General features: G+C 40.6%; 1 protein-coding gene across 3 annotated transcripts in view; it reads right to left on the reverse strand.

Moving 5' to 3' along the window:
* Positions 1-7691: 7691 nt before the first annotated feature.
* PPARGC1A (PPARG coactivator 1 alpha) overlaps positions 7692-13816 on the reverse strand; it is a 383797-nt gene continuing 377672 nt past the window's right edge. For all 3 annotated transcript variants that reach the window (XM_076336037.1, XM_076336038.1, XM_076336039.1), the window contains exon 13: positions 7692-11463. In XM_076336037.1, the coding sequence (XP_076192152.1) occupies positions 11360-11463 (104 nt within the window). In that variant the 3' untranslated portion in view covers positions 7692-11359. The remainder of the gene's footprint in view (positions 11464-13816) is intronic.

A 13816-nucleotide genomic window follows, 5' to 3' on the forward strand; every position in this document is an offset into this window, starting at 1 on the left:
CTTACAGCCCTGGTAAAGGAACCAAAGATCCGTATGACTTTCAATTTGACCAAAGGAATAGTTTCCTTGGCATTAGCTGAACCTGTGTGAGCAAAATGGAGCAATGAAAATATTGCGTCATGTTTCTCTCTGCACACAAGAAATAAACAGTTCCAAGGGCCAGATACTGCCCTTGGCAGTATAAAGTAATAAAGGCGGACATAACCAGGAGAAAGAGAAAACATTGCCTATTCATCCAAGAAGAGCCACTCTAACAGGACTTGACAATCCACTTTCTCATATTCAGAGGTAGTTGAATTGACAATATTAGTTCTGTAGCAAAGGACATAAACTCTGGAGCTGACCATACCCCTGCTTTACTATGTTCTCATTATCATCGAAAGCTATGACTGATTCTTCTAGAGATTCACCACTAACCAGCATAATAACAGACAGAATTCCATGCTCTCTATTACTCTGGATTTTGCACAGATCTTCAGATTATTGCCCTGTCCAGTTAAACCTAATTTTCTTTTTCTCTATCTTTAGCATTTTGGAGCTCTGAACATCTTCATTTCATGTCTTGAGAACTGTCCCATGCACATTGTGGCACAGAAAAAAACAACCCTAAATCTAAATAAGAATAATGAAATCCCATAATTAACATTTCTATTAGAGAGTGAGAATAGCATCTGTGTGTTAGATGCAATAAACACAAATAAATCAGAATAATCTTCAGTCTCGTATTAAGATGCGAATCATCTATTTATTACTTTGAGTATAAAAGTTCCATTGCTATTTGCACAATGATTAAGAGTAGTTTTCAGAAAATAAATCTGTTTCTTAATAGTGCAATGAATGAGAAGGATGGAGAATAAATGGGAGTTTAAGGGGATGCTAAAGTTCTCCCATGAACTTGGATGAGATTTATGTGCAATGTGAATAAAAAATGTATATGACAGCGCAGGATTCACTTTGTTGTTGGTTCCTATTCCATTTGTCTAGCCTAACTGTATTCTTTGCCTCCCAGACATATAGCGAGTCTGGCATTGTAAGCAAGCGAGGGAATAAACTGCCAGTCAGCAGCTATTCGTGGCAACTTAACCTCATCTGATCTCATCAGACCCAACATTGTGGAGCAAGACCAGTGCCATGAGATTCGGAGTAAAAGCATAAATAGCTACTTGCAAAACTTCTTCTGCTAGGAAGAGGCATACTAGGAGGCTCACTACGGGGCAGTCTTATTATTGCTACGCCTTTTCCATTGTTAAATGAATATGTACGTTCTTCAATTATATATCAGCCTTCATACAATGACAACAGCTTAGTAACAGCACAGGTAAGAGCTGGTGGGATTGTGATATATGTCTGATAAGCCTCTCCGTGCAGCTTCAGAGCTATGAGGCTTCATGCTCCATGTTTCATGTCCATTCCCTGTCCACTCTCATTAAGGTTTCCACAAAAATCTCATTACAGTTGCCCAGCTATAAATATGCAAAGGTCCAAATCTGAAACAACTGACACCTTATTAGTGAGATGGACAACGTCTGCATGGCTAGGAAATAATACCAATACTATTGAGCCATCAAAGTGGAGGATTCCACTGGGTTTTTTTTCCCCTCATTTCCTGAGGGTACGAGACTCAGGAGTTTCTGCCTCCTGCCCGTGTTGTTTCCACCACGCTCCCATTGCCCACATGCTTCTCCTTCCTGCGTTATTTCCTCCTGGCTCCCATTCCCCAGTAACTTCTGACCATGTTGGTCCATTTCAGCAAAATTTGGTAGCAGGGTAGAAGCCTTCAGCATACTGCGATTTAGCATACCACGTTTTATTTCATGAAACCAGGGGGAGAGGTGGAGGCAGAGACACTCTCCGTTATCGCTGCTGTGGAGGGAAAGGCTGCAGAGCCACCTTGGTGAAATTATCACAAACCAGAGAATCCGCATGGGAGAGTGCTGCAGTAAATCAGCCCGTACATGATCTACCGCTCAAGGAACTATTTGTGGAAGAAAAATCATATTTGTTAGTTGCAGAATTATGCCAGATGTTGGCTCAGTGTACGACAGCTGTTACACAAATGGTGTCCCCTCACGGCGCTATGGCCACCCTCCGGCTGGGGTACTGGCACGTTCCGCTGGGCCCCTGGCACCCCACAAAGTGTCTCATGGTTGCCTTGTGCTCACTGGAAGGGCACATAGCACTCCGTCGTAGTTTGCATAACTGTCATGTATTGGAGGGCAAAGCAGTGGCTGAGGCCATGACATTGCTAGCGGGCAAAGCTGAGGACTGTGGGAAATGTCAGGAGAAATATCTGCCACGTTGGTCGTAGCGCAGTGCCATTTGCTGGTCTCAATCCCAACAACCTTCTCTAGTTCCATATAAATACATAATTGCATTAGAGACTGCTGATGATCTGGTCATAGGAAGCAGTTTATTCATCGCCGCATATATGGAGTAGAAACTCATACCACATATGCAAATTCCACCTCATTTATAGGAAAACGAGAAGTTTTGTAGGGTACTTAATCTTCTACCACAGTCATGCTTATGTATAAACAATACTATAACATTTTGTCCTTCTTGAGACAACAATGGACAAAACGAGCAGTTTGACTAAAAGATGCCAAGGAGTTCCTGAACACTGAGACACGCAATTGTAGCATAGGAGTGTCCAAAGCATGGTTCTCAAACCACACACATCCTCGCCTGTTCAAATGCAGTTCCTGTGTCCAAATCATCCTACCTGACCAGATCAGGACAGTGCTTTTGTGGGGCTGCTGGGCAATCCAGGTCACTGCACAAGAAAAGAAGACGGCATGGGCTGCTGCAGCCAGCTTTGCCATGTTATTGTGGGACAGAGAAGTGTGTCCAGGCCTTCCCGTCCTCTCCAGAGCAAGAGAAGGCACATCACCTACCAAGCCCATGACACATCTCTAGCAACTCAAACTTCTGCAGCTTGGTTGACGAGCTTGACCAACAGGGCCTTAGTGGCATACAAGCAACTTCAAAGCAGCACACAGATCCTGCCTCGACAGGCTCTGCCACCGGTGCTGCCAGTGGTGGTCCCATCAACCCTGGGACAGCCCTGGCCAAGCAATTCCTGTTTTCCAGAGAGCAGGAGCCGAGAACAACTAGATCTTTTTTCCCCCTAGGGTTCAGAAAAGCTGTGGCTCTAGGTTTTAGAACAGTACTTCTGAATGCCTTTCTTCCTTTGACCACACAACGAAGTACAATATATTGCAAAACTTGGATTCCCTGCTCATCCTTCCCAGGTCAGACAGGTATGAGAACATGCAGGTTTGCTCACCCCATACTGCAAGTGAACTCCTCACCTTGCGGTGAGGAACTGCATCCCAGCTTCCCACCAAGAGTTTGGACAGGCATCAGCAAAGCATCCCACTCACATAGCTGTCATGCGGTGGGAGCTGAGTCCCTCCCAGAGTTTGCCAGCAGGCTGTCACGAGGCAATTCTGCGAAGCTGCGGCTGGACGTTCCCGAAGAAGCCATCACACTGTTTTCACCCAAAATGTCAGCATTGCAGAAGGAGCAATGGCAGCACTGCGGCAATGCAGTGAAGTTTTGTACCCTCTGGCAAACAGGATACGTAAATAAATGGGTTTCTATCTAAATTCCATTGTGTGCAGATTTGTACCAAAGAATTGTTGTGATGTGCATCATTATGTCTCATTATGTCATTGCAAGTAACCTTTTGTGTAGCAGACACAATCCACGTAACATGCTGTGTGACCAGTTTACAAAACCAGGCTCCTTCAGAAGGGCGAGTAATTAATCATTATTCAGCAACAGCACTCACCATTCCACTACTTGCTGGCAGGAGTGTATAACCGAGGGCATGCCTAGCTACGACAATACATTATTCATGAATAGAAAACTACAGTTAGCTGTGGTACTGTTCCAATAAATGGTTAAAAAAAAGAAAGAACTCCGTTAGTTTTCAAGTGTGTGGCTGATTTTTTTTTTCTAAATTTACTGCCAACACATTGCATGAATAAGCATAGGCCTGAGTTGCAAATGCAGTAGGAAAGAATTAGTATAAGGCACCAATGTGCGTTTTCCATAATGCCAAAGTCAATAATCCGAGGACAACGAGAAGATCTCTCAAATGCCTTGCCTTGAAGGTATAGCACAGTAACTTTCTGTTGTAATAATTTTATTGCTTTATCAAGCACTAATTTAATAGCAAATAGAATGCACATTGTCAAAAATAAATTGTAGCAAATATTTTATTCGATTAAGAGTCTTAGTAGTAATTTACATATTGTGTTCTTTAGGATGTGGTTTTCTTCACACTTAGCTTTGGTTTTCATTTACACTACATCTGGCTGACAATCTGTCATGACACAAATAAGGCAAATGAGATTATTTACATTTGATCACTGTCCACTGTTTACACAAGCTGGGGTTAATGCAAAGGGCTGATGAGGGTTGGGGTTTAGTCACTGATTTTGGACAGGCTGGAATTGTACCTGTTTTCTGTCCAGCTGCCTTTGTCACAGAGCAGCTCAGTTCCTCTCTACTAGCAAATACCATAAGAAAATAGCCAGTATGCAAGCACAAACCCTTCGATCATCTTGTACTTCACCATGCGTGCATTCCAAAAAGGCACATTTCATCTCAGATCTCACCATTTACCACACCTGTGTGTATAACTTTTCCAACTGAGACCATTAGTGAATTTTATTTTTAATTGCTTTCCTTTATATGGGATTCTTTTTTTCCCCATTAATTCCATTTGAATTTGGAAGAGCTTAATTCATCAGGTCCAGTCACGCCATTAAGGTTATAGATCTTTTTTATAAAAGAGAATCAGAAATGCTTTTGTAAAACTATGATTTCAGAAGCATGTTGAAAGGAAGCTGCAGTAATTCAGAGGAACCTCAAAAGCTAAACATGTTTTGAGGAATATGTTTCCAGCTGCAGAATAAATATTTGTAACTTCACCAAAATTTGTCACTGAAAAAACCCAACCCTTCATTTTGCTTTGGGTTCATAGACTGCTAAGATTTGGGGTTGAGGTTGTTCGACTAAAAAAGCATCAGTCGAGGAATGAACACCGATCAAGTGCAACATTTACGATTTATATATGTATTCCATCCAGCTGCAGTTTCCATAATTGCATTGCACAGACACTGGCCATGCAGCAGAGCACATCGTGTAGCAAAAGATGAGTCGGTTTTCTCTCTTTTTTAGCAGAGCGGTGTAAGGAGAGCACAGCGACGGAAAGCGCAGAGGATATATCCACTTCCTCTCATGGAGGATTTCATTTTCTTCTTTGCTGAGAAGACTAGTCTCCTTTGTCCCGAAGTATTAACAAATATACCAGCTCCCAGTGAAGACAGGCTGCCCCACGTCTATCAATAGAATCTATATAGAATCTTTTCCCTTAGGGATTAATTCAACTTTTGATTCAATCTTTCTGAGCTTTAAATTATGATGTTACAAACCTCCAAGGAACTACTGTACTATTTGTGACCTTCTTTATTACTTTCTGCTGTTTGATAAAGTAGAGAAAATTGATTTATAGTTTAGTTTGCTTGTGAACATGGAATATCAATGGTGAGAGTGTGATTCATGGAAAAGCAGGGGAAGTTGGCATTGGTTAAAGTTTAATATAGCAGTTTATTAATTAATGGTGAAGGACTATAGAATAACTGCACTCTAATCTTGAATGAGATTCTGGAAGTGTAATGTGAAATAATACTGATGAACCAAGGCATCTTGCAAGAGTTGGATTTAAAGTTTTCAAAACATTTTCCGCAAGGAAGAATTTTGTCCATCGCTTCCACTTCTCTTCCTTAAACCTCCCCCTCTTCCCCTTACGACCTGACGGGTGTTTTTGTGTTTTCTGTAAGCATTAAAGGTTAAAGGTGGTAGGCAAGGCCCAAGTTTTCCAAATGGAGCCTAAAATTAGGCGTTGGTGTCTGTATTTGGATTCTTAGGCCCCAATCCAGGAGTCTATTTTTATTCAAAGCAGCCGAGCACTTGACTTCAATGGATCTAAAAACACTCAGGCTTAAGTGTTTTGCTGAATCAGGGTGGACTTAAGCACAAATGCAAATGCTGTGCTGAATTGGGGCTCTAAATATGTGGCTTGATTTTAAAAGTGCTGAGAGCCGGCAGGTCTAATTGAAGTCAATGGGAGCTGCGAGATGCTCAGCGTTTCTGAAAATCAGGCCACTCATTGAGGCGCCTGAATCTGATTTCAGGTGCTCAGCCTGCAGCATTCACTGTGGGAGAAAATGGTAACCCAGGAGAACAGGCAATGGAAGGGTTGATTTCCTAATAAACGAGATCCTGATTTTAAACCTTAGTAACATAAAATGAGGGGATGGGAAGCAAAAAGCAATACTTTCCTGGAAATCTAATAGAGTGCTTTTTTGCAAGCATCAAAGTGCTATGCAAAAATTTGAAATGAATAAACAAATCAAATTAAAAAGCCTAGTAACTGGAGAAATATTGGGCTAAATTCATGCCTTGTGGAACAGCAGCAACACTGATGAAGTACATCAGGGACAGATTTGGCCCACTATGTTTTGAGCATTAATTTGATCAGGAGTAGTGAGTCAACAATGCAAATCCCACACAGCGAAGAACTTCGCTCTACCACCATTGCGAGCACCAAGCACAACAGTTTGGATTAGTAAATGGTAAAAATGCAAGAGCTAAACATTTTTGCAAGTAAAAAAAAATATTATAGAGTATAAAATAAACAGCAATGTTAGGAACAGAGATGAGGTGGAGGCTAGTCATCTTGAGAAAGGCAATTTTTTCAAGTGAATTCAGTAGTCCTCTCTACCCAAAGACCACAACCAGGCTGCCCACCAGCTGCGTAGGCTGCCCTGCACTGCTCCTCGCATCGTGCCTCGCGTACCTTCTGAGGCACACATCCAGACGAGAAGACTCAGTCATACAGTGTTGTGCTGTTAACCCCCAGAGAAGGCTGTTGACACAACGGGATAGGCCTACAGCAGTACGTTGGCCACCTGTGAATGAACCCTGGGCAAACCAAAGAAAAGCAATTCCTTCCCCTTTTGATGTGCATGTAAAGGAGAGGGTTGTGAATACCCTTTGCCAGCCCCTCGCCTAGCTGTTGCCTGCCCAGTGGCAATGCCGGTGTGGAAGCCCACCGAGCTGCACCCTGTACTGTCTGGGAAGGATTCAGAAAACCCATGCTTGTCCAGCCACCTACCTGTCTGATCCTCCTAGCCTGTCTGCTGAGACAGAGAGGCTGGTGAAGGACTCTCATGATGGTGCTTTTTCCTAGTACAGGTATTTATCATCTCAGGATGGAAGATACCAACCGTTTTGGACTTGTCGGTCCCTACTACCTGCACAACTTGGATCCAAGCATGGCCATGTAGAAAAGCCCTTACATTCCCCACCCCCTCCTAACTGGAGCTGGCAACTCTTAGAACTCCACTGAGCATTTTTCAAAAGTTTTCCTACAAGGTTCATGTCGGCCCTTCAACAGCCTTGGGTACTCATGGCAGAAAGGCAGATAGCACCCTTCTACCACTAAATATATTAAAACTAGTGGTTCTGCCCCCTGCCCAAAGTGCAGTAACGCAGGTGTGATCTGGACTACTATCTGAAATCAATTACGACCATTAGAAAGAGTAATAGAAAACCCAGTACACAACCAGTTGGGGGGTGAAAAACCTGTCACTTGTGATAAAAAAGAGAAACAGAAATGGATTTGAAACATTCGTTTCCCTTTATTTGCTCAGTGAGGCCAATGTGTACTGCACATTAAAAAAAAAAAAATCACAGGAATTTTCATACAATGAATTAAACCACAGAAGTACATGTAGAATTGGCAGGTGGAAAATAGCCCAGCTTGGGCTTAACTAATACCTCGCCTTCCCTGTTCAGCATAGTCCAACCAATAGCTTTACATGTTCACCTACTGTACAAATCTTACAGTAGCTCCATCAGGTCAGTGGTTCACATTATTGAAAATGTCTGTCACATAGGTACAAATTTAGAATCATCACATTATATTACATGGCTATTCTAGGTCATTTATAGATCAGATCTTATACTACAGTGATTGAAGTTCTCATTACAGCCATCAAAAAGGACACATAATCATTACCTACTGTAAGCTTACATCGAAAGGGATGAGAAGAAGGTGGAGTTGTTTTCTTTTTTTTCAACTGACCCAAGTATTATACCCCAGAGGCACAAACTTTCCTCTCAGTGCTGCTTTTGGTGATGGCGGCCCAACTGCTTTTCAGAGTAGTTTAGCACAGGTATTTTTCTTCAATTTTAGGCTCCCTCTGTTTGGATCATTTTACGTTCTGTAGGAATTACTTTGTTACAGCTCTAGGAAAGACCATAGTTTCTAAGTACCAGTTCTGTTACCTGTATTGTGGATGTGGTACTTACCACAGCATGAAAGCAACGGTACAATCTTCATCTAAAAGACACACAGAACTACGCTGCAATTTGCCTCCGGTGACAATGTGGTACATGTGCTAATTTGAAATGTTCTTGGGGGAGAAAAAAAGAAAAGGAAACACCGAGTTTATATTTGGTGGGTTACCTACTACAGTGTCTACAAAGGATACAAATAGCTTTATTCAGCAATCCTAGCTCTATTAATTTCATATGTAATTTGTAAATCCACAGAGGAAAGCCATCTTCAAGATGAGAATGTTTGCCAGGCCAGTGAAAAAAAAATTGACTCGTGTCATTATGCCTGCTTGGTGAAAAATAAATAATCCCCCCTCCAAACCCCACACGAATTTATTCATGTCAGCAATTTAGGGCAAAAGAGAATGTACTTAAAATTTAATCACAGAAATTTAAAGGCAAAATGGTAATGCATCTGGTCCTTGAACACACAATATGATATACTAAATATTGATTTCTTAAAAATAATTTATTGCTTTTAATATTTTTTTTTACAACAGAAGATACTCAAAATCCAGAAAGGAAAATTGTAAACTTTTAGTTTGGCATTCACACAAAGTTAAAACACCTGCATTTTTAAGCTACAGAGCAACAACAAGAATTATGCAGATTAAAGAATGTTACAGTCGTAACACAGAACCTCTGAAAAAGTTCTTTTCTTTTTTTTTTATTGCTATCTATCTACTGAGAAATAAGAAGCCAAAAAATCAAGCAAGCCTCCGACAGGACAGACAGTGGAATCTCTCAGAACACAATATGCTGGTGATAAAATGAATGCAGCCATCAAAATCAACTGCACTGGCATGGGGGTGGAATCGTTTTTCTAAGACTGGGAGTGGGAAAGGAGATTAAATAGTTAGGTGCACCATACCTTTAAGAGGAGTCATGAATGCCAAACAGTAATAGAATACCAAATCTATACATTCGCAAGCAAATTCCAAACTTTGCTGATTCAGTCTAGAGACTCCGAGTTCAGATGAAATTCTGATGCTCAGAATAGCAGTAGTTTACTCTTGTGGGTTTTTTTTTTCCTGAAGTTTCTATTTAATTTAGCAGAAGCAATGTCATCAGCAACAATGTCATGGGCACATCTGAGGCCATGCTAGTGCATAGTAAAAAAAGAAAAAAAACCAAACAACCCACTGCTTCTGCAAAAGCTGAATTTCCAAACGAAGCACTTACTCCAAACTGACAACCTTCATGCATCCTAGGTATAAAATTTCCACTGGCCTTTTTATTATTTTAGTCATCTCATAATTTATAATAAATAGGATAATTGTAACTGATAAATATGTCTCTTTAGTAAACAAAGGAATGAAGGATCGGTATTTATACAGGATGCATAACTGTAAAAAATATAGATAAATACCATCATTAAACTCTGCCAATGAAAAGATTACTGGCTTCAAGAACAGTGTTTAGACACAGAATTACTGTAAAAATCATACTGTACTTAGTACCTCAGCGTATTTTTATCAAATTAAAATCACAAAAATTAAAACAAAATAGCATTTTAAAAAGATTTTTGACCTCTAGTTCCAAAACTACTGTTGATACATAAAATAAAAACATTTCTTAATGATTACCCATTTGAGAGACTTTACATAAAATTATGGTATCTCCTAGAAAAATTTAGATGAGAAAATTTCATTCCCCTAACAAATTCAGTGTATAAAACTGCAAAAGAAAATCAAGCAATGAGAAAAATGTGGAAAAATACTGCAGAAGTGGTTAATACCTTTGGGGCTAGGATAATTCTGGACAAAATTCTTATATAAGCTCACCAAAGAAGGGATGAATGTGTGTAAAGCATTTTTGCACTCAGACACGCACGCACACACATATACACACACACCCTCACCCACACGCTTTTCTCTCTTTTTTTACAATCAAATATATATAAGCATAAGTTCAGCTTTCTACATATGTTAGTGTACAATAATTGTTTCACCTCATGTAATTACATTTGAGTATTCTTGATTAAGAAAAATTCAGTTTTTGAAAAGAAGGCTGCATTTACAGTGCATAGCTGTAACAAAAAAGAACATCGTCATACAGTATGTACATAAATAAAAATACTCCATTTAACATTTGTAAATACTCAACTACTTTAGAGAATGTAGCAAATAAACTATCTGTGCACACACCCAGATAGTTATATCCAACTCTCATTAATAATGTAACACCACATCCGCTCATTAGAATAAATCGCTGAACAAGCTGCACATTTGACCATTAACAAGGCTTTGAAAATTTTGCTGTGGAAGATCAACGTTGTAGACATTTACATGGGTGTCAGAATTAAAAGATGAAACTTCAAAATGTTAGGGAAGCTTGAGCCTTTCATTTTCTCTTCTGCAAGGACTGAAAAAAAAACCCGCAAAAAAAAAAAAAAACAAAGAAAAGAAAAATCTTAAAACAAAGCTAAAACAGATTGTAGGCTTCTGGGACCTGTGGTTTCTTCTGGATTGTCATATTATCACTGTGGTGTGAGAAGCAGCTTCATTTAAAAAAAAAATAATAATGCAGTGTCTGATTCCCAGACATCAGCAGCCATAGTTCTCAAATTTTTTTTTCTGTTTTTGTTCTTTTTTTGTTAAAATGCAGTATGTACAGATTTTGCAGTTCATCGTTGTACGTGTATCTCTGTGGAACTGCTGCCATGTCTCGTGGTTTGCATCGAACTCGCAAGGAATGCCCGGCTCCCCCACCACCGATCACCCGCGAAAGCAAAGCTGACACCCATGGACACACATGTGCTTACTGGACAGCCATCCTGCCTCTCCACTCGTCGAGCAGCTGTGTTCATGTAAACCATGGTTTTGAACAGAGAGTGTAAAGTAGGAGAAATTCCTAAGTATGACTTTTTAATTGTCCATTATTGAAGGACGTGATGTCCGTGAGGTATTCGCCATCCCTCCGTTTTCCTCAGGTGTGATGCATGTTACCTACGCAGGCTCCGCTGTGCCTCTTTAAGTAAACTATCAAAATCCATGGAGTCATACTTGCTTTTAGTGGAAGCAGGATCAAAATCATCTGAATTTGAATCTGAAACCCAAAGGATGCAAGTTTAGACAAGAAGCAAGAACCACTAGCGAGTACTTATATTATTTTCTCTGTACAATGGTATGAACAAGGCACTGCAGAAACAATCCACTTACAACCACAACTTTATGGGATGACAAAAGCCCAGAAACTGTCATCAGAGAAGCTTTAGGTATGGACAGAGCTTTCTGGTAAGAAGGACTTAACAAAAGCAGTACACATCATCAGCAGTGGGGGAGAACCATAAATTGCATGTACATATAGAGCAGGTAAACTCAAAACAGTTTCTCCAAGGACTTGAGCACTGACACACTGCTAAGTATAGGTCTCAAAGTAGTCCAGATAATCTTGACAGATGCTTTACTCAAAACTCCACTATCGTTTTGCAGCTGTTGTTTTGCAACATGCAATATCCAAGACTTACTTCTCCTGAGAAAGGTAATAAGGGGATGGTTCTGCAGAAAGCCAGGGCAGCCTGTAGGCAGCGCGCAGGGGACACCGCTGCTTCTGCCTGCCCTGCCTCGGGGTCTTGTACAAGTCACTGCACCTCCCTGAATCTGTTCTTGCTTCCACTCTGATTTTTTTTTTCAGAGTGTGAGCAATTCAGGGCAGGGCCTCTGCACCGCCGTACAAGCAATCTCAGGTGGGCTCCTCAGCTTTTCGCGGCATACATGATAAGTCATAGCAGCAATAATGGTCCAGCTCCTGTGACCTGCAATACCTGCTCCAGCTTTGCCAGTTGCTCAGACACAGACCTCAGTCTGTTCCCAGCACAGAGGAGGGATTGTACGTTTGTGGCCCTACAGCTCCAGTACGGCAATTATTGACATGGCTGCAAGCACTGAATTTCCTTTTGGAGTCATCCCTGCTTAACACTGACTCTCCCCAGTTCCTGTGCCACAGCTCCTTTGTGAGAGTGCCCTTTTCTTGCCATTTCTTGTGTTGAATTAATCAGAACTCCCCATCTACCACTATAAGACACACTGTGCATTAAATGTTCATTACAAGTTCTGTTAAGACAATATCTTCTCACAGAGGAGAGGTGTTAAACTTCTGACTACTATTTTCAAGTGTTTTCTTTCTTCTGTACTCAACCCAAGGCTGATTAATTCTCTCTGTCCTTGTACTAGCTCATGAATTTTAAAGTTCATCCTGCCATTTCCTTATGTAGCTCTATCAGATACTCTGCAAAATACAGGGAATGCGGTCTGAAGTACAGAAGCTCAAGCTGTCAGCAGGACAAAGTGAAAATACTCTGCTCACAGATACTCTGGGAGTCCTACTCAGTATGGAGAGACCTGCCAGGGAATACTCCCAGTGATGAATAATATTCAAGAAGGTTCCCTTCAGACAACTTATTTTAAACCCCAGATTTTCTGAGATACAGAGACAACCCTGGCTTCCACTGCTGAAGATAAGTCAAATCAAGTCAAGACTTCAATCTGTTTTTACTGTTTTTATCAGCCTACACTTCGACAAATGCCTTGCTACCTTTTATATTTTCAACATCAACACTATATCTCTTCAGCAGTCAATTGCCTTTTCTTAGCTTTACATTATCTGTTTAGCCACTGAAGGGAATTAAAGCATATTCATTGTGAACAATGCATATCATCTTTATCATTTATTCCAAAAAGACATCAATTGGTTAGAAAAAATGTATCTGTATTCACTTCCTGCATTGTACAAAGCTGAGGGCAGCACATACAAGATTTCATTAGCACTGTGTTACAGGGTTATGAGAGATTTTAATGACTGTGGTCATTTATTCATAAAACCCCCACAATATCTGATTAATATAGATTCAATGGCAAAATGTCCCTTGCTATGTTATTCAGAAAAGAGTATCTCCCATACCTTTAGTCTATTTATACAGGTATTAGGAAAGGTTTAACATTTAATGAATACTTTACATTTTAAAAGGTAATTAAATAAGAGGTGAGTTTATAATATATTATAATATTATAGAGGATGTTTTGGTAGCCTGCATGGTCTCTTTATGCATATACCTAATATCAGTATTCGTGCTGTAAGACTTTGAACATCTCCAAACCTCCTTGAAGGGGAATCATCACACCCCGACCCAGAGCATAGGACAGAACCATACATTTTTGCCCAGACAGGACTAGGACAGACCCAGATGTGTTATTTTAGCCAGAGTGCACACTTGGGACTGGAGTTATCACAGCATACTGGGGTCTGGAGACTGGTATGCATCCTGCCCCACATTAGTGGGACAGCAAACACCAAGAGATTTGCTAAGCTCTCCACAGGCTGGAGCCTCTTACATCATGACTGGAAGTCCCTGCAAGGAGACACCTTCATACATAGATGCTTATGCACGATTTGAGAACCA

The sequence above is a fragment of the Aptenodytes patagonicus genome, chromosome 4 (genome assembly GCF_965638725.1).
Source record: "Aptenodytes patagonicus chromosome 4, bAptPat1.pri.cur, whole genome shotgun sequence".
Taxonomy (NCBI): domain Eukaryota; kingdom Metazoa; phylum Chordata; class Aves; order Sphenisciformes; family Spheniscidae; genus Aptenodytes; species Aptenodytes patagonicus.